General features: G+C 36.6%; 1 protein-coding gene across 5 annotated transcripts in view; it reads left to right on the forward strand.

Annotated features, from left to right (window-relative positions):
* elmo1 (engulfment and cell motility 1 (ced-12 homolog, C. elegans)) overlaps positions 1 to 20,077 on the forward strand; it is a 530,141-nt gene that overhangs the window by 447,579 nt on the left and 62,485 nt on the right. For all 5 annotated transcript variants that reach the window (XM_039737602.1, XM_039737605.1, XM_039737604.1 and 2 more), the window contains one exon: positions 11,600 to 11,763. In XM_039737602.1, the coding sequence (XP_039593536.1) occupies positions 11,600 to 11,763 (164 nt within the window). The remainder of the gene's footprint in view (positions 1 to 11,599; positions 11,764 to 20,077) is intronic.

The raw sequence follows: 20,077 nt of genomic DNA on the forward strand, positions 1-20,077 counted from the left end.
TTCAACTTCCATTCCTAACAAAGATATTTCTGGTGACTAAATGGAACCTACTTATATCCAAATTCGAGCTATTGAGCTGTCGCCTGCCTGCCTGAATAAGTCACCCTTGCTTCGCTCTTACTTTTTTACCGTTCATTTAATCATGGCTAGTGGCGGAAAATTTATAAAATGGAAGGAGGATTACACTGAGTATGGCTTTACCAAAACAATTATTGATGGCGAATCGATTATTCATAAAGCTTCAATTGGTGATCTGTTTTTCTGTGTTAACCTCATATTTTTTCATACTTCTTCTCAAACCAAGGGAGTGTGAGGGTAAAATGAATCGGGAAGCGCTGATCAATGTAATCGGTGTACCAGGAAATCATGCATTGACAGAAGTTCCCCTTTGCTTGGAATTGAAAGTGTGATTAAATGCATTATTTTTTAAGGCGTTATGGAGCACATGCATCAAAGCTTCTCAGCTGTGCTTGTGCTAAGAAAAGGAAACATTTTAAAAATAACGTAACACGATTGTCAATGTAACCTTTTATAAGTAGTGCCTGGAGGATTCAGTGTGGAGAAACTCTAGAGACAGCGTGTGTATTAACTTGTGGATTTTTCTGTGAGTATTTGGTAGCAGCGTCACAAAGTCACTTCTGTAAGACTGCGTTAGCTGCGGAGCTCAGCTCAGAGCGAAACGAGGTGAATGGGAGGGGAGATGATGACGTGACTCCCTCACCCGCCTTAACTGTCAATCCCCCACAAACACAGTCTCTTGGAATTTGCTTAAGCACAGCCCTTCACCTGCAATTTTAACTTAGTTACAAAGTGATCAAAACTCTCGTTTATATCCTGCATCCTCTAATTAAACTTGTATCCCGCATTACCCGTGGGCATGACAAACGCCAGCGGCAGCGTGTCTATGAACTTAATTTAAATTTTAGGTTTACACCGTGCTTTGTTTCCAAAGTAGCAGCACTCATGAATATGGTTGTATATGTCACTCGCTCGCTTCTTATTGTTTCACTGCCTTCTCAATTATATAATGCATGTTTTCTTCAGCACTTTTTGGAGCTCTTCCTGGTTTTCTACGTACTGCGTTGACAGTCAGTTCACGTGATTACGTGGGAGGCGTGATGATGTCACATGAAACTCCACCCCCCACGGCTTTCGAGCTCAACTCCATTACAGTATATGGAGGAAAATAGCTTCCAGTTATGACCATTACGCGTAGAATTTCGAAATGAAACCTGCCCAACTTTTGTAAGGAAGCTGTAAGGAATGAGCCTGCCAAATTTCAGCCTTCTACCTACACGGGAAGTTGGAGAATTAGTGATGAGTCAGTGAGTGAGTCAGTGAGGGCTTTGCATTTTATTAGTATAGATATATATATATATACAGCAACACTGATGCTTGAAAGCTAGTCTAGTGCAGCGGCTAAATCCCAGAGACAGTGATGCTGATTCGCTAGGGGGTGGCAGTGGTCATGAGCTGGCTGCTCAACAACTGTACGGCACTGACTGATCTGCAATTGCACTGGCAATTTGCACTGGGAACCAACTTTAGACAGTTGCTGTGTTCAATGGATGTACGTCGCCGAAGATACTTGACTGTGGCATGCTGGCAAATTGCAGTTGGAACCGACCATCGCAAGTTGCGGTTTTTAACGAATGTGTGGTGCCAAATGTACTTGACTCTGACATGCTGGCAAATTGCACTGGGGACCAACTATAGCCAGTGCCGGCGGTTTAAGGGTTACAACTTACAAAGGGCTGGAGCCTACCCTGGTAGAATCAGGCGTAGGGCAGGAACCAGTTCTGAATGGGTAACTAGTCTATTAGAGGTCCCACTCATGCACACCTACAAACGGATGAGATCAATTTAGTACTGGTATTTGGTTTATTGTATACATTTTAGGTATGCAGAGGTAAAGCAAGATTTTATGAAAAAAAAATCCTTGCCCAGTGGGAGCTGGTTTGTCTCATGGCTTTTGAACCCCTGCAGATTTTGTTTTGTTTTTTTTGTCTATTTTTTTCTCTAGCACTCTGGAGTTTTTTTTTTGTTTGTTTGTTTTTTTTGTTTCTTTTTTCTGTCCTCCCAGCCATCGTATCTTTCTTTAGTCTTTGTTATTTAGTATTGCCTAATATTATTTTTATGTTTATGTTTTTAATTTTTTATAAACTTTTCTTTCTTCATGTTGTAAATCATTTTGAGCTACATCGTTTGTATGAACATGCCCCATATCAATAAATGTTGTTGTTGTTGTTGGAGGAGAAACAGGGAGAACTCCCCTTAGACAGTGACCAGGCATAGGATTTGAAAACAAGGATATTTAATCCATGACACAACAGAGCTAAATACTGTGCCACAGTGCATCTCTGTTTTAAAAAATACATGTTTACAATTGAAAAGCCTTGTTTTACTTTATTTAATTAATGTAATTTTAGTTGTTTTAATTATTCACCTTTTTGCTATTTACCTTTTCTCATCTGTTTTTTTATTTTAGTGTTCTCTTCCCCTATTTCTGTATAGTGGGGAAAGATAATGTTAGAATGGTTATAAGTGAAGTTTAGATTAATTTATCTTGAAATAGTAAGCTGGTATGTATCTCTTTTTGCTTGTTTGTCCCATTTATTTTTCCATTATCCTTGTTACTTTGTTTATTTGATCTGTTGAATGTCTTATGAAGAGTATTTATAAAATATATATACAGTCCCGATCAAAAGTTTAAGACCACTTGAAAAATGGCAAAAAATCATATTTTGCATGGTTGGATCTTAAAAAGGTTCCAAGTAGAGCTTCAACATGCAACAAGAAGAAATAGAAGTGAGACAAAACATTTTTTGAGCATTCAAATAATTGAAAATAACAATTAAATTGAAACAGGTTGTTTTACAGCTGATCAAAATTTTAGGACCACATGCCTTTAAAAGGCCAAATCTGTGCAAAGATGTGGATTCATTGTCATTTTCTGTCAGGTAGTCACACGTTCTGATGGCAAAGGCAAAAAAACTCTCCCTTTTTGAACGTGGTCGGGTTGTTGAACTGCATAAGCAGGGTCTCTCACAGCGTGCCATCGCTGCTGAGGTGGGACGCAGTAAGACAGTCATTTGGAATTTCTTAAATGATCCTGAGGGTTATGGAACAAAAAAGTCAAGTGGAAGACCCAAAAAAATTTCACCAGCACTGAGCCGATTAGCTGTCCGTCAAGACACTGGACGATCCTCGACCCAAATTAAGGCCGTTACTGGTGCTGACTGCAGCCCCATAACCATCAGACGGCATCTGAGACTGAAGGGCTTCAAAAACAAAAAATGTCTTCAAAGACCTTGTCTCCTTGAACATACAAAACTGCTCGTTTGGACTTTGCAAGAGAGCACCAAACATGGGACATTCAAAGGTGGAAGAAAGTTTTATTCTCTGATGAGAAAAAATTTAACCTTGATGGTCCTGATGGTTTCCAACGTTACTGGCATGATAAGCAGATCCCACCTGAGATGTTTTCTACGCGCCACAGTGGATGGGGCGCCATAATGGTCTGGGGTGCTTTTTCCTTCAGTGGAACAATGGAGCTTCAGGAAGTGCAGGGGCGTCAAACAGCCGCTGGCTATGTCCAGATGTTGCAGAGAGCATTCCTCATGACTCAGGGCCCTCGTATGGGTTTTTCAACAGGACAACGCTACAGTACACAATGCCCGCAGGACAAGAGACTTCTTCCAGGAGAATAACATCACTCTTTTGGCCCATCCTGCTTGTTCCCCTGATCTAAATCCAATTGAGAACCTTTGGGGATGGATGGCAAGGGAAGTTTACAAAAATGGACAACAGTTCCAGACAGTAGATTCCCTTCGTGCGGCCGTCTTCACCACTTGGAGAAATGTTCCCACTCACCTCATGGAAACGCTTGCATCAAGCATGCCGCAACGAATTTTTGACGTGATCAACAATAACGGTTGAGCTACTCAGTACTGAGTTCATGTTTGGAAGTTTGATTTCTGTTTTGGGGGAGGGGTTACGGGTTTTTTTGGAGGTGTGGTCCTAAACTTTTGATCAGCTGTAAAACAGCCTGTTTCAGTTTAATCGTTGTTTTCATTAAATTGCATGCTCAAAAAATGTTTTGTCAAACTCCCATTTCTTCTTGTTGCATGTTGAAGCTCTACTTGGAACCTCGTTAAGATCCAACCATGCAAAATATGATTTTTTGCCATTTTTCAAGTGGTCTTGAACTTTTGATCGGGACTGTATATTTTGTCATTTTAGCAACATACTAGTAACTTCTGTTTGGGTAATTCTGAATCATGGTATATCAAGGAATGGGATTTCTGAATTAATTCAAAAGAATGAAAAAAAGACTAAGACTAAAGAATTGTTATTTTTCTTCTTGTGTTTAAAAAATAAATTCTAAAATACAGAAGTCATACATTAAATGTAAACTGGAATGTTAATGGTTTCAGTCATGAACTCGAAGAAAAAGGTCATTTTCATATCCCCTTTGGTCATATAGAGGATTTTTTTGCAGGCGGCTAATTAGTTGGTAAGAATCAATTACAGATGAAAAGATATCCATGAGTTGGAATTCTTACTCTCAAAGCAATCTCCTCTGTAGCTAATGAAATGATGTCAAACCCTAAATGGTGCTGTCTCTGTTTTGTTTTCCTTTAGATGTTTTAATGTATGTGAGATGACATCTTATAATGGAAAATTTGTTCACATTTCTGTCCAACATGGGTAGGGTTGGGACTTTAAGTGTTCGGTATAATTTAATACATTTTTGTTTTTAATATGTATTTTTCAGTAGATTGTGTTTTACATATTGTAATGAGGTCTTTAAGCTAAGTAAAATTAGAAAGTCTCATATTGCATTTATTCCTTGTATGTGTATTTGTTTAATACATGAATACCAGCAGCGGCTGGTGAAAATAATTTGGGTGGGGGTGCAGTCTTTGGGTAGCAAACTGAAGCAGTTATATAGTGCATTTCTCATCTATCTATTATACAATGTCTTTCTTATCTATCTACCTGGTCATTCTACATGCTCTCGTGGTCCTCATCATAGTGTCAATGCACATCTTGGCCTTTCCAGCACCAAACCCATAGGACAAATCCAGGCTAAATGTATTACACCCTTTCCACTATGCTGCTCAATCTGATGCCACCTTTCCCATTTCTTCTGTACTCCAAAACTTCAGTCAACGACATCCACGGTCTCCTTATTCTTCCCATAGCTTGCCTTACGGATTCGAAAAAGAACAGGTGGACCTGTCACCCAAATTGTATACTACACCTGTCTGTATATTTCCCAGTCCTCTACCAGCTTGCCCAGTTCTACCCATTCTACCAAAACCCACACCCTAATGTCTGCACACCCACCTCTATAATCTTCCAACACATCCATAGCATAAGTCCAATCCAAATCTTATTCTGCCTCTGCTAATTCCCAGTCCTTGGCCATTTCTACTGTATTCCATAAATCCATATCATAAAATCACTAGTCCTTTGATTTTTCTCAAGTTTTACATCTCAGTTCATCATTTACCTTACCCACAGAATTTTTCCCACCTGAATTTTATTCTACACTTGCTGCCAGTCTGCCCAGTCCTATGCAGGTTTGCCAGGCTTACCTCCCCTGGGCACAAGTTCACACTGTAAGTTCCACAGGACCCCCCGCCCCCCTTAAAACATAACTCCTCTCCCAATCTGTCTTGTACTACTCCCACAGAGTAAGTCCAACCTAAATCTTACTCTGCCTTTACGATCATGGTGCTTTATATTTCCTTGAACATAAATTTTGCCCTCCTTTCCTTGAGGTCTGAAAATGTCTCATTTGTTTTCTGATTAAATTGAGTCATTTTACTAAGCCTGCCAGACTGAATTTAGCTTCATGCTATTGTCTAGATCAGTGTTTCCCAACATTTTTTCTTTGGTGGTGCACTTTTTCTTTAACCAAAACCATCCCAAGGCGCATCACTATTTTACTAACCACAAACACATTCTGTCTCATACTTGTGCTCAATTGTCCGAAGGGACAGGACTACCAGAGAAGCCAATAAAAAAAAAGGAGCTTTGAGATCAGCGTTCACAGACACGGCACTTAGCTGCTTTTATGCCAGCTTCCACAGGTAGATCTGTCATCTTGAGACAGGTCTTGGCCACCTGCAAAGCTTGCACCTCTCAGGTTGAGACCCAAGTGTGCTACACTATTATTTCCACAGTACACCTGGGAAGCTCTCACGGCTACCCATTGTGCCGCTGCACACTGGTTGAAAAACACTAGTCTAGCTGCAGCTATTTTAATGCCACTTTCAATTTTCAGAAAGATGTTTTAGGTCTTTTACCCCCACCATTATTCACAACGCTTCAGTACCAACACTTTCAAACAACAAACAGGTAAACCAAAAAGGGCATTACTGAAACCACATCCAGTTAGCCAACTCCATTTGTCATAACAAGGGCAGAAAAAGTCTGTCTGTAAGGTCATCCTCGATCACTTGCCTGCTGCTGAATTATTAAGTCAGGTCAGTCGTGTCCAAGCTCCATTGTCTTCTTTTTTTTCTTCAAGAGAACAATTTATGAAGAGGTGTTTCATTAAAGAAACAACCAAATTTTCTTATATTTCTGACATTCTACTAGAATTTGCAATCTCCCTAAAGTTGCGCTCGCTCATCTGTAGTTATGTTAATGGCGGGTGCAAACTGTGAGCCATGGACATGAACTTGAAATAGGGTATCAATGATTGTCCAAACGCATTCGATTGAAAAAAACCTAAAACAATAATAATTCGCTGCCAATAAATGTGTTAGTGTCTGGTGAGCACAGATCTGCATCCCCGGAAGAATCTGAAAGCAATCAATTGAAGAGCAGCCTCAGGTCACCAACTTGCCAAAAGATCAAAAGACTTGTATACATTCTCATTTTGCCAGCACCCTCCACTTGGGGAATGTAGGTAATCACAAAGAACTGAAACAAACACAAGTCACAACCAATTTTTAATGGATGTTGACATATGCTGACACCAGGTACGTTGTGCAAATAAACAAATTTATTTCATGATTATTTTGCAGTGCCTAATTAAGTAGAGTTTTTTTAATATTTGGAGGGGGGGAGCTGTGCCTAAGCACCCCACATTATAAACCACCACTGATGAATGCATTTCTATAGATTGATTAGTCACCTTAAATTTTTGGCCGCCTTTTTACTTAAAAAAGAAAAAAAAATCAGTCGATCTGTAACCTTGACTGTTTATTACACTTTTTCTGTTTCAAAGTGGCTGTTGTCGGCTGTCTCACATTTTGTTCTGTTTAGCATTTGCAGACTGCACTCAAATGGTGTTCCTCATGAGCTTTGGAATATTGAACTTTGACAGATGACACAGAGCATCAGGTGCAAAGTGTGTTTTATTAAAGGAGCATAAAGCAGTGTCCAGCAAATATGATGCAAAAAAAGTGTTCTGTAAATAAATGTAAATTAAAACATAGTGCTGGAGAGTGTTCAATAAAAAAATTTAATCAATAAAATCAATAGAAAAACAGTTCTTCCTTCACAAAACAATTGTTAAATGCTCTTTTCTTCAACTCGATCTGTAAAGAATAGCCGCATCATAACCTTTGCCACTGTACCAATAAACAAGCCTAGTGACTCCAAATATTTCTTCACACACAATACTTTCATTCCACTCGTCTGCAGTTCTCCTCGGACAAGAACCGTGTCAGTTCTGCCAGCACTCAACAGATATTGCTTTCATACTGGAACCCGGACCTTGGTGTCTCTCACTTTCTCTGTCTCTGCCACCTCGCTTTGGTACCCACAGTAAGATTCTAAGCTCAACATGTCTCTCTTTCCCATTACTACAGCTTGGCAGAGTTGACCCCATTCTTTTCGAAGTTATGCTTCTATTCTAAGAAGACATCATCACTTTGAGTTCTGCCCATTCTCTCTGTCTCCTCTTGTTCCATTTCTGTATCAGTATTAGTCTTTTCGGCTTTCATTCTTCCCTTTTTTGACCTGCTCCAATCTTTTTTTAATCTTTATCCTTGTGAGTATAGGTCGTTCTTTTAATGTTCCACGATGTACTTATGAGGGATGGCTGCACCAATTGCACCTTTGCATATACATAATCAACCAGCCAATTTCTTCATTAAGCATTATGTGGCTGCCTGCTGTTTCCCCACAACTACACTGACAGCATTTTAAGAGCACTATTTTAAGATTAAATTCTGCATCTCTCTGATCTGCTGTGGACCCCTGACATGCTGTACCACAAATGTATATTTATGGAAATTGCATTTAGTAGAGCTAATACTTACAGCACATTGCAAGTTTGTGCAGTCTTAAGACCATATCTAAAGGTTTTGAGTTTATTGGCGATAGATAGAAATGATTTGCTATAGACCTAATCTGCACTAGTTTGATATGCCACAGGTGTCATGTTATAAGCCTCTTATAAGAGTTTAGATGAATGACTTCTAGGGGAATGTACAGGAAAGAGTGCAAATCCATAAAATGAGATGGGATTTAACACTGTCAATGAAAATAAATTTTATTTTGGATTACAAAGGCAAAAGATTTTCTCACGTTCTGGATCACCAAGAGTTCAATCCTGTTTCCATGCAGGTTGCCACTTGGAGATCTGGGGCATCATTTAGGAAGGCAGCTGAGTTATTTGATGTAAAACTACTGCAAACATTAGAGGAGCACACTGTCCTTTTAGCTGTGTACCAGACTTTAAATCTCAGAATCAAGCAGTGATTGCCTAATAAGAAGGTTTTCCTGAATATATTGGAAGTAACATATGCAGTACAATGCAATATGCAGTTGGCTGGTCTCATCTAAACAAATGTAAGGATAAAGAACTTACTTGAATTGCTCAAAAACAATAAAAGCTAACAAATAGCATAGTATTTACATGTTACACTTTATTTACTGTTTGACCCTGAGTAGGCCATTCAACAAATTGTAAAAAACAAAATAATGTACCAGACAGTTGAGCTTGGGAATGTGTATCACTAGAGATTTGCAGTGTGTTTGTATGATATTTGTATTATTTAGGGCAGCACAGCTGAGCAATTATTAGTTTTGCTGCTGTTCAGCTCCAGGTCCAAATTCAGACTCAGTCATTGTGGGAAATATCTCTTGTGGCAGGAGATTTGAATAATTGGTTTCAGAAAATTATTGGGTGGATGTGTACTTATTTTGTCAGGTTCCCCAAACAACGAACCCTCTCTCCTTTGTTCTTGATGCAGTGTACAAGTTACTCTGAAATATTCTTCTCAACAGTGTTCTATCTTTACCATGTTGAAAATTTCAACATAATTGTAAAGCAATATTTAAAGTTTTTTCTATTTTTAACTAGAGCTGCTGTTCAGTTAGAAAATGTTATCATGATTAATCGTAAAATTAAAATTCCCATATATATATATATATATACATATATATGTATATGTACAGTATATATATGTGTGTGTGTGTGTGTGTGTGTATATATATATATATATATATATATATCTATATATATATATAGATATATATAGATAGATATATATATATATAGAGATAGATAGATATATATATATAGATATAGATAGATATATGTATATATGTATAAATATAGATATATATATAGAGAGAGAGAGATTAGAGAGAGAGCATATTATTTTTCTTCTAAAGCAGAAATAACTCGTGATCAATTTCTAATACCAAACAGTTTTAACAATCTCTTGTCTATGCACAATAAATTAATGCAGTTAGTTTATTGAACCATTTACTGTAACAGAATCTACCCCCAGTGACCACTAAACACCCCTAAACCCCATGGGTTTCTGCAATATTTAGGAAAACCAATACATATGATTTGAACTGCTGTGTTGCAATTCAGCATACAAAATCACTAACAATTACACAAAGAACTAAATACTAAAAACAGAAACGTCAAATCATGGTTCAGCTTTTGTGCACAATCAGCACAGTTACTGTATAGCTCAGGTTGTGTTTAACTGCGTGATACACAGGAGTCAACTTCACAGTTGTTAGCTGGAGAGGAGGAGTTATTAATTCAGATTGAAAATGTGTATACAGTGGATTAGGCTTTTAAATAGCAACAGACTGACTGAAAAATCATTTAAATATGTATCTGATACGGTTATTTATTTAGATGTTTTAAATTGCACATTGTCGTAGAATTGTCATTTATGAATCTGTGTAACATCCGCAAAATCAGACCTTATCTGATTTAATAATGCAGCCCAACTTTTGATCCAGGCTTTGGTCTTGCCATATCTGGATTACTGCAACTTATTACAACCATGAGGACCTGCTTGTACCATCAAACCACTACAGATGGTCAAAAATACAGCGGCCAGTCTTGTATTCAACCAACCAAAGCAGGTTCATGTCATTCCTGGTTTCATGTCATTACATCGGCTCCCTGTAGCAGCAAGCATTAAGGTCAAATCCTTGATGCTTGCTGACAGAGTAGTCAGTGGGTCAGCACCTGTGTATATGAAGATACTGGTGAGGTGCTATGCTCCTTCTAGCCCACTCAGGTCTGCCATTGAACAGCATCTGGTGATGCCACTTCTGTGTGGTATCAAATCTTAATCCAGCCTCTTTTCATATGTATTTCCTGGTTGTTTGAATGAGGTGTCCATCTCTATCTAAGCTGCCAAGTCCCTCAATGTGTTTAAGAAGCGATTGAAAACCCAAATGTTCAGTGGTACCTGTCAAATTTTTAATAAATGTTTTTTGCTCTGAATATTTGTCATACTGTTGATTGATCTTTTTTGTTATGCTAGCTTTACAGTTCTTTACTTAACAATAATCAATTTTTGTAAAATGTCCTGCTACACTTGTTTAAAACGGTCCCCAGGCGAATGTTACTCGATTATGTTGACCTCCTTTATAAGTCAGTTTGGATGAAAATATCTACTAAGCAAATGAATGTAAATGTAAATATAAAATAAGTCTTAACTATTTAACCTTCAGCCCAAATGGATGAAAATATTAGCATGATCAATTTGCACTGATCTAGGCAACATACAATTAATTAAAGAACAACATCATACAGTGTGTCTGCATTGCGGGTTCCATTCTGTGTCATCTGCTCTTTAGCTGCTTGAACATGGATAGCGCATGCACTGTGCTGTTTCAGGTCAGATATCCTACCATGGATGACAGAAAAATTCATTGCCAGAGACAGGGCTTCCCCTCTGATATTCTGTCTCCCACTCACAGTGCCTTTGCTGTATCTGGGATCACAAGTAACCAATAGATTAGCATATTTTTGAAATTGACTTACTGTACAAAATGAGTCCACCATTTCTATAGTCAGTCATTTTGTAACCCTCTCAGTCCTGAACAGGTTCAAGACAGGTGCTGAAGCCTGTCCCAGCTAGCATAGGGCACAAGGCAGGAACAAGCCCTGGACAGTCCATCACATGGTGAACACGCACACACTCTCTTAAAATAAATGTATTCAGAGTTGGAATATTTGCTCACAGCTTATATAGTCATAGGTGTAATGCAAATCATTATGTTGTGCCAGCCTTGATGTTTAATTGTGTTTTGAAATTAGGAGTAATTTTGTTTTTGTGTATGTGTTTTAATAGCCATATATGTGTTGCAGGTTATGCAAGTGGTAAGAGAGCAGATCATGAGAGCTTTGACTACCAAGCCTAACTCGCTGGACCAGTTTAAAGGTAAACTACAGAACCTGAGCTACACAGAAATCCTGAAAATCCGTCAGTCTGAAAGAATGAATCAAGAGGACTTCCAGTCACGTCCTATCATGTGAGTGTTTTCCTAATATGTAGTGGAAATGATGACACATATACTGTACTGTATTTTGAAACTGCTATCAGTGTTTCAAGTTTAATTCTACGCTACAGTGCCTTGATATCACCAACCTTTTAGTCCTAACTGAGGCGTTCTTTATTATTCTTTGTGCTAAACAGCATAGGATATATTTTTTCATCTCTTTGCCCAAGAATCAGTTCATTTGTTTTGTATACACTGTCTGTCAAGCTTTGTATGTGCTTGTTAGAGCTGAAAGGAAATAAACTACTTTTTCATATTGGTGGTTACTTTGTGATTAACACAATCTACGTTAGGATTTTCATATTTTAACAGTCTGAAAGATTTCCATTGTGATTCTCATTCTTACAATCTGCACTGATAAACAAGGATCTGATACAAATAGTCACTGATGTCAAGTGTCACATACATTACTTTGAATGAAAGCCTAATATTTTGAACAAATCACAAAATCTGGCCTAAAGAGTAGAGATGAGTTTTAAAAAAAGAAAGTAGTTGACAGCAAGCAATTCAGTATTTTACACCATTTAAATAATTTCTGATATAAATTAGTGAAGAATGGAAATCATTCTATTTTACAGAGTACTGTATATAAACCATGCTTTAATTAAATATCTTGAATTTCTTAAATTAAAAGCATTCACACTTGCAGCCTTACGTTAATAATAAAACAGTATAGATGAAAAAATTAAAGATATGTTTTTTTCAGCATAGTTTATTTTACATTCTCTGAATTTTTTGGTATTACTCTAATGATGCATTTTTTCCTTGGAAAGTCTGACTAAATATAAGTAACAATCTCATGCAGAATTATACAATTATTTTAAGAAGGTAAAATATCAAAATTAAAATATTTGAAAGACTGGTTGATAACTTTATCTACTTAAAATTTTATAAACTACTTTAAACATCATGAAAGAATTCATTTTAACATAACTCCCCAACCCTCCTCCCCAAAAGTTAAATTTAAGGGGGTAAACCCCTACCAATTTCAGCCTTTGTATACTGGATATATATATAAATATGTATATATTTTGCATGATAATGCCAAAATACTGCCAATTAAAAAGCAGCCTTGTTTTATTTATTATGTGACATTACCACATGACTGCAATGAAACACGAAGGCCAAAACAAACCTTTTTGTTAAAAGCAGGGTATTTCCGAGGTGTCATTCCTCCCTTGCTGGAATAGTTCCAGGTTCCACATTACCCCACCCTGGATAAGTGGTTTAGGAAAATGGATGGATAGTACCAGGAATAGCAAGATGCCTTTTTGGCCTCCTGTATAGTCAAAATTCTTCAGGACAGCAAGCATCTATAGTGGGCTTTGCCTATTGTAGTGTTTGGTGGAACAATAAGCAACCCTCTTGAACATATCTGCATCTCATATATACATACTGTACTGAGTTGCAGCCACATCAACAGGTAGCTTTTCTGAATTGATTTGAAAATTACAATCTACACAAACAGACAACTTAAGGATTCTCTCAGGGTTTCTTAATAAGTAGCATGAATGGTGAATCACGATCATTTCATATGTTCAGCATTTTGATAGGGCACAATCAATGATGACGGGTAGTTAAAAGGACAACTAGTTAACAAAAAATAATTTCTTTTACTTTTGTTGCAAATGCTGCTTCTTGCATTTTGCTTATTTTTTAACAACATTTTATATTACTGAAACATCTGCATTTGGAATGTTATACTGTTTTATTTCTTGCTGTAAGTTGAAAAGTTGGTCTCCCTGTGTCTGTGTGAAGTTTTTCTATTGGTTCTCCAGTTGTTCTCCCGCCTCCCCAAAGACATACAAATAAGGTTAGTTGTGTTTGAGCAGGCATTACGATGGACTGCTGCTCTAATATGTCTAGTGCTGTTTCCTTAACTCCACAGAGTGCTGTCAGGATAGGCTGTAGCCTTCCGTGACACTGAATTGGATTAAGGAGGTTTAGAAATGTTATGCTCTGTGCATTATAATATTTACTGTGTCAGGCCCTTTTTTGTGATTCGTATATCATTAAAGTAAAAAAGTATTTTTTTATTTTTTCATGTAATTGTAGCTTAAGAGTAAAAGTGTTAACATCTGTAATAATTACAATATTTAAGGTTTGTTTAAAAAAAATATTTAATTTTGGGTTCCAAGCAGAAGATAGTAACCACATCACAAACTAAGATATTTCTAAATCGTTTGGGCAGGCTTTACTTTAAGTCTATCAACATTTTACTGTCTGTTTGTTTGTTGTTTACTAATAACACCAGTAACGCTGCTTATATATCAAACCAATGTGCTAAAATTCTTTCTTTACTTCTAGTTGACCCTGATGATTTCACTTTTCAGTTGCACTAAGTTGTAAATTGCAATACTTACACATTGCCTTGAAGCTCCATTGAATTCTGTGCCTACTGTTTGGCTTCTTCAGTATTAGTATGAAAAGTATTTTAAATGTGACGGATAAAGACAAATGGTGTTAGTCTTGAATGAAAGTGGGCAGTTGCAGTCCTGAAAGGCCACAGTGCCTACAGGCTTTTGTTCCAAATTCCTCTATTTAATTTCAGTTTTCTATGTTAACTTAAGCCCTCATATATTCAGGTGACTCTCATGCAAATAATAATAAAGTGACTTGTACATCTCTTTGAAATTCAGAAGATGCTTACTGCTGATGTAACTTTTATTGCAAGATTTATTGAATCTTTTTAACTTAATTTAAATTCACTTTCAAGAGTTCAAAGTTCTTTATTGTTGCTTTTTAACCAGAAGGAAATAAACAATGAGTTGGAAGTGACAAGGCAAAAGAGAGTTAAATCAATGCTGAATTGGTTCAGTTTTTCATCTGGATATGTGTTCATTATTAAGTAACTGTTTTAAATAAAATATTAAAAAAAAAAAAAAGGAAAAAGACTTATGGGATTCAGAGGTTCAAATCTTCCCTTGCCCACTTCGATAATTTTCCCAGAATAGTAAAATATAGCCTGAAAGAAACTTGCAGAGCAGAATGAAAATTACCAACCGTATATCTAATTAAATGGTATGTTCCATAAATCAAAAGAACTGATTTCTGGTTTGGAGCCAAAATATACAGCCAGTCCTCCTGCACCAGGATTTCCCCCTATTATTGTTATAGGACTGGATTATTATAGTTAGTAACTAGGGGGCTCTGCCCCCTGCTCGCTTCGCTCACCAACTCCTGTGTTTGGTTAATCGGATATACAATTTTAAAAGCTTTTTTTTTTCTTTGGAATTGTTTAATTTCACTATTTGCACTTTTACTTTAAAGATTCATTATCTATACTAATAAAAGGCAAAGCCCTCACTCACTCACTCACTGACTTACTCACTCACTGACTCATCACTAATTCTCCAACTTCCCGTGTAGGTAGAAGGCTGAAATTTGGCAGGCTTATTCCTTACAGCTTACTTACAAAAGTTGGGCAGGTTTCATTTCGAAATTCTATGTGTAAGGGTCATAACTGGAACCTATTTTTCTACATATAATGTAATAGAGTTGAGTTGGAGATGGCCGTAAGGGGGTGGAGTTTCGTGTGACATCATCACGCCTCCTACGTAAGTACGTAGAGAACAAGGAAGAACTCCAAACAGCGATGAGCACAAAACGCCATTTCACAATTGAGAAGGCAGAAAAACATTATGAAGCAAATGATGCATACAAGCATATTCATAAGTACAGCTACTGCGGAAACAAAGCATGGCGTGAACCGTAAGTTTATATTAAATTAAGTTCATAGACAGGCTGCCACTAGCGTTTGTAATTTAGTGCCTGCCCATATAAGGCCGTCCATCAGCGGCAATCCAATACAAACACTGCCGGTAAATATTCACGTGTGAAGGACTGTGCTTATGCAGAGGAAGATGAGATGGTCAGGGTGGTGTTTGGCACAAACTCATTGAAACTGCGAGAGAAACTTTTAAGTGTCGGGTCTTAGCTGACATTACACGAGATGGCACCAGCACAGCTGGGAACCTTCGATGCAAGAACACCAAGCGGCTCACGTGAACTGACGCAGTGCACAGACAAAAGCAACAGTTCCAAAGAGTGCTGAACAAAACCGAATTACACAATTGAGAAGGCAGCAAAAAATATGAAGCGCCTGATACATAGAATCATATTCATAAGTGCAGCTACTGCGGAAACAAAGCACACGGTGGAAAAAGTGAATGTCCCGCTAAAGGAAGAAAGTGTAAAAAAACCGTGCATGCAGTTTGTCACATCTCAGATAAAGAGGAAGACGAGCTGTTTATTGATGCAGTAAGAAACTAATCGATGAATGAAACCTCTTATCTTTACAACGATTGACAAACACGGAATGTAACTTGAACACAACACATCCTACAAATACGACCTGATTGAAAGAAATAATGATAATCAAATCCTTGATGACAGCAACATTCAATAACACTCACAAAACAATTACTGTATATTGACAATCATGTTACGTTATTTTTAAAATGTTCCCTTTTCATAACCTCTACTTCTCCACTGCGATACGCGGGTATATATATAAATGTATATATATAACCCGATCTACATACATACTCTCGCATAGACAAGCCACACGCTGTGGCAATTGTAGAGTCTTAAGCCTCTAATGCCGACATTCGAGGTTCGATTCCCGAGAGGGATGCACTGAGTATGTACGCGCTACCGATTCATTTTACCTTCGCATCTCCTTGGTTTGGGACGTATGAAAAATATTAGGTTAACGCAGAATCATGTTACGTTATTTTTAAAATGTTTCCCTTTATTAGCACAAGCACAGCTGAGACGCTTCGATGTATTTACTCCATAACGCGATATAAAAATAACGCATTTAATCACACTTTCAATTCCAAGCAAACGGAACTTTTGTCAATGCATGATTTCCTGGTACATCCATTACACTGATGCACACATCACAGCTACAAAAATGTTAGAGTCGGAATAAAGCGCGTTCCTACGACTGATCATTTCGACTACCCGAGCGAAGCCTTGATAAAAGCATGGTTTTGTGCACACTGAAAAGCAAGCAAAATTAGATGCATTACAGAAAGCGGACTTTGTGGCTCTTACTGGGGATCATTGGACTTCCGTGACCGTTAGTAATTCTAAATTACATCTAATTACAAAATGTTCAATGATCACACTGTTTTAGCCTAATGTACAAAATAATTTTGGCTAATGTTACTCAGAGTTTAAAGATTAAGTTGGTCAAATTACCTTTTATGTTTCTGACTTATTTTTTAAGAAGAAAAACTGCACTTTATGTTGAAATTTTGGTTATTATTATTTAAAGACAATACTATTCTGAAAATGTACTTAAAGTACTTAAACTACCACTTTATTTTTAAGTCTGCCCAATTTTAACCAGGGATGATATTTTTGTTTCTGTTTTGAATTCAAATGCAGTTTAAAGGCTTTTTTTCAGAAATTAAAACAGCTTCAGTTTACAATATTCATGTCCATGTCTATTATTTGATTCTGTCGCCCACTAAAACACTTTTAAATTAAAAAAAAACATTTGCGATTTGGGGCAAATTTCGTGTCGATTACATACGATTAATCAAGATTAATTCTTACACAGCCTCTAATTAATTGGATTAATTTTTTAACCGAGTCCCACCCTAATATATATATATGTAGATATATATATGTAGATTTGTATATATATATGTGTATATACAGTATGTATATATATGTGTGTGTGTGTATATACAGTATGTGTATATATGTATATGTATATATATGTATGTGTGTATATGTGTGTATATATATATATAATATATATATATGTGTATAGATGTGTATATATATATATATATATATATATATATATATATATATATATATATATGTTTATATATGTGTCTGTGTGTGTATATATATATATATATATATATATATATATATGCCAGCAACACTCATGACAATGACAAAACAATTACATTGTCAATCATGTTACGTTATTATTAAAATGTTTCCTTTTCTTTTTACTTCTCAGCTGCCAATCGCAGGTATTTTGCTATATATATATATATATATATATATATATATATATATACAGATATATATAAATATATATATATAAATAGATAGATATGACAACAACACTCATATCAATAACAAAACAATTACATTAACAATAATCTTACGTTATTTTTAAAATGTTTGCTTTTCTTTTTCATAACTTCTTTAACACACTACTTCTCCGCTGCGAAGCGCGGGTATTTTGCTAGTAAACAATATTTGGAATTACTTTTTCTTCAAGATCACATTGAATTTTGATTCCGTTTTTGGAGACACATTGTGACAACACAACGTATAACTGCCCGTGAGTGAATATTGTTTCTGTTTCCCTAATAAGTAATCCGACTTTTTCTAATGTTTGTCCCTGTGATTTGTTAATTGTCATAGAAAAAGTTATTCTCACGGGAACCTATAAACGTTTTAATACGAATGGCATATCAGGATCTCCTTTGGTGTCTAATGTTATTCACAGAATATATACATTACCTTTCTTGTCGCCTGTTAAAATTTGCGTCGCTTCTCCGTGATCATAAATATACAGCTGACCGAATTGTGTTTTCTTTTAAATGAAACTTGTCGTTGTTTTAACTGTTGCGGGACCACAGATTCTCATAGCGTATGGTCGATTATTGTATAAATCTACGTTTTGTGCATTGAATGATGCAAAGGAGAAAAGACTTTGTTTTCTGCTCTTTGGCTTTTATTTCTGACCTCGTTTTGTCCTGCTATTTTTTCAGTTACACCTGGTCCTGATGATTAATTTTCTTTTTTAGTTTGCACTAATGCGATCTTTACTATCTTTTTTTTGATACTGTAGCGACTGACGTGATAAAGTGTCACAAAAGGTTTACTTGAACAATCGCCGACTTCGTAACCCCAAACACAACTTTCTAGCACCTTCTCCAAATCCTTATCCCCCCTTACCGCATCAATCAATACCCCGCTATCAGTCTTCTGTGCTGTACTCTGCCCTCCCTCAATCGGGCCTAACAGTCACTTAAAACAAATAAGGCTTCAACCTTGCTGGGACGCCACAATGCTTTCGAATTTTGCTGCTTTCATATCAATCAATCAACATTTATTTATATAGCACATATTCATACAAAAAAATGTAGCTCAAAGTGCTTTACAAAATGAATAGAAAAATAGAAGACACAATAAAAAATAAACATAAGTCAACATTAATTAACATAGAATAAGAGTAAGGTCCTATGGCCAGGGTGGACAGAAAAAACAAAAAAAAAACTCCAAAGGCTGGAGAAAAAAATAAAAAAATGTTCATATTCTGTACCTTTCTCTGTATGTGTATCGCGCCATCGTTTGTTTGAGCCTTTCGAATTCCACTGCTTTCATAATCTCTTATCTGCCTTTTTTCCTCTCCAACACTTTTGGGTCTCTTTTCTCCACGCTGCTCTTTCTTTTTTGCTTAGCCGTTGACATTTCACCTAGAACGTATTGTCCTTATACGCTTTATATGTGCTGAGAGCACAGGATCTGTGTGTGCTATGTGCCTTTACAAGACTGAGTGTTTTGCTGGCCGTGCTCTTATTTGATATTGTTTGCGTCTCGCGGGTATTTTAAGTGTCCGAGAATTTCCGAGAAGTCTTGTAGCCCTGCTTTTCCTTTCCAGGATTTTTTTTTATAATAGAGAGATATAAAATAAAATCTGCTTAAAGTATGTTTACTTTTTTATCCCTACTGTTTGAAGTCCTTCAATTTTTTTTTATTTTTCCCCCAAACAAGTATCAAAATGTTTTCTTAAAATTATTTAGTCATTCTGGGTATCACAACTAAGCAATAGATAGTACTTCTGTCCAATGTGTTCAGGATATTCCATTTGAATACATTTCTGTGTGTGTTGGGTGGTGGTGGGATGTGCATTAAGTAGATAGCTGAAATTATTTGTGCCAGGGTAGTTTCCTGCCCCATATCTTATGTTGCCAATGTATGGTGGATTCAGAAAGTATTCAGACACTTCCAGTTTTCATATATTTTGTTATATTGTTGCCTTGTACTAAGTTTATTTAAATGTATTTTACCCTCATCAAGCAACAATCAATAAACCAGTATGACAAAGTGAAAAGAAGATTATAAAAATATATTAAAAGCAAAAAAACTCAGAAATGTCCCCATGACAAACTCCTGGCTATAATACTTGAAATGTGGCTTAGGTACATCCCATTTTATTGATCATCATTAAGATGTTTCTACACTTTCTTCTACACAGTGTTTTTGCTTTGTCGTTCTAAGGTATTGAGTGCTGCTTAATGTG

The sequence above is a fragment of the Polypterus senegalus genome, chromosome 15 (genome assembly GCF_016835505.1).
Source record: "Polypterus senegalus isolate Bchr_013 chromosome 15, ASM1683550v1, whole genome shotgun sequence".
In the NCBI taxonomy this organism is placed as follows: Eukaryota; Metazoa; Chordata; class Cladistia; order Polypteriformes; family Polypteridae; genus Polypterus; species Polypterus senegalus.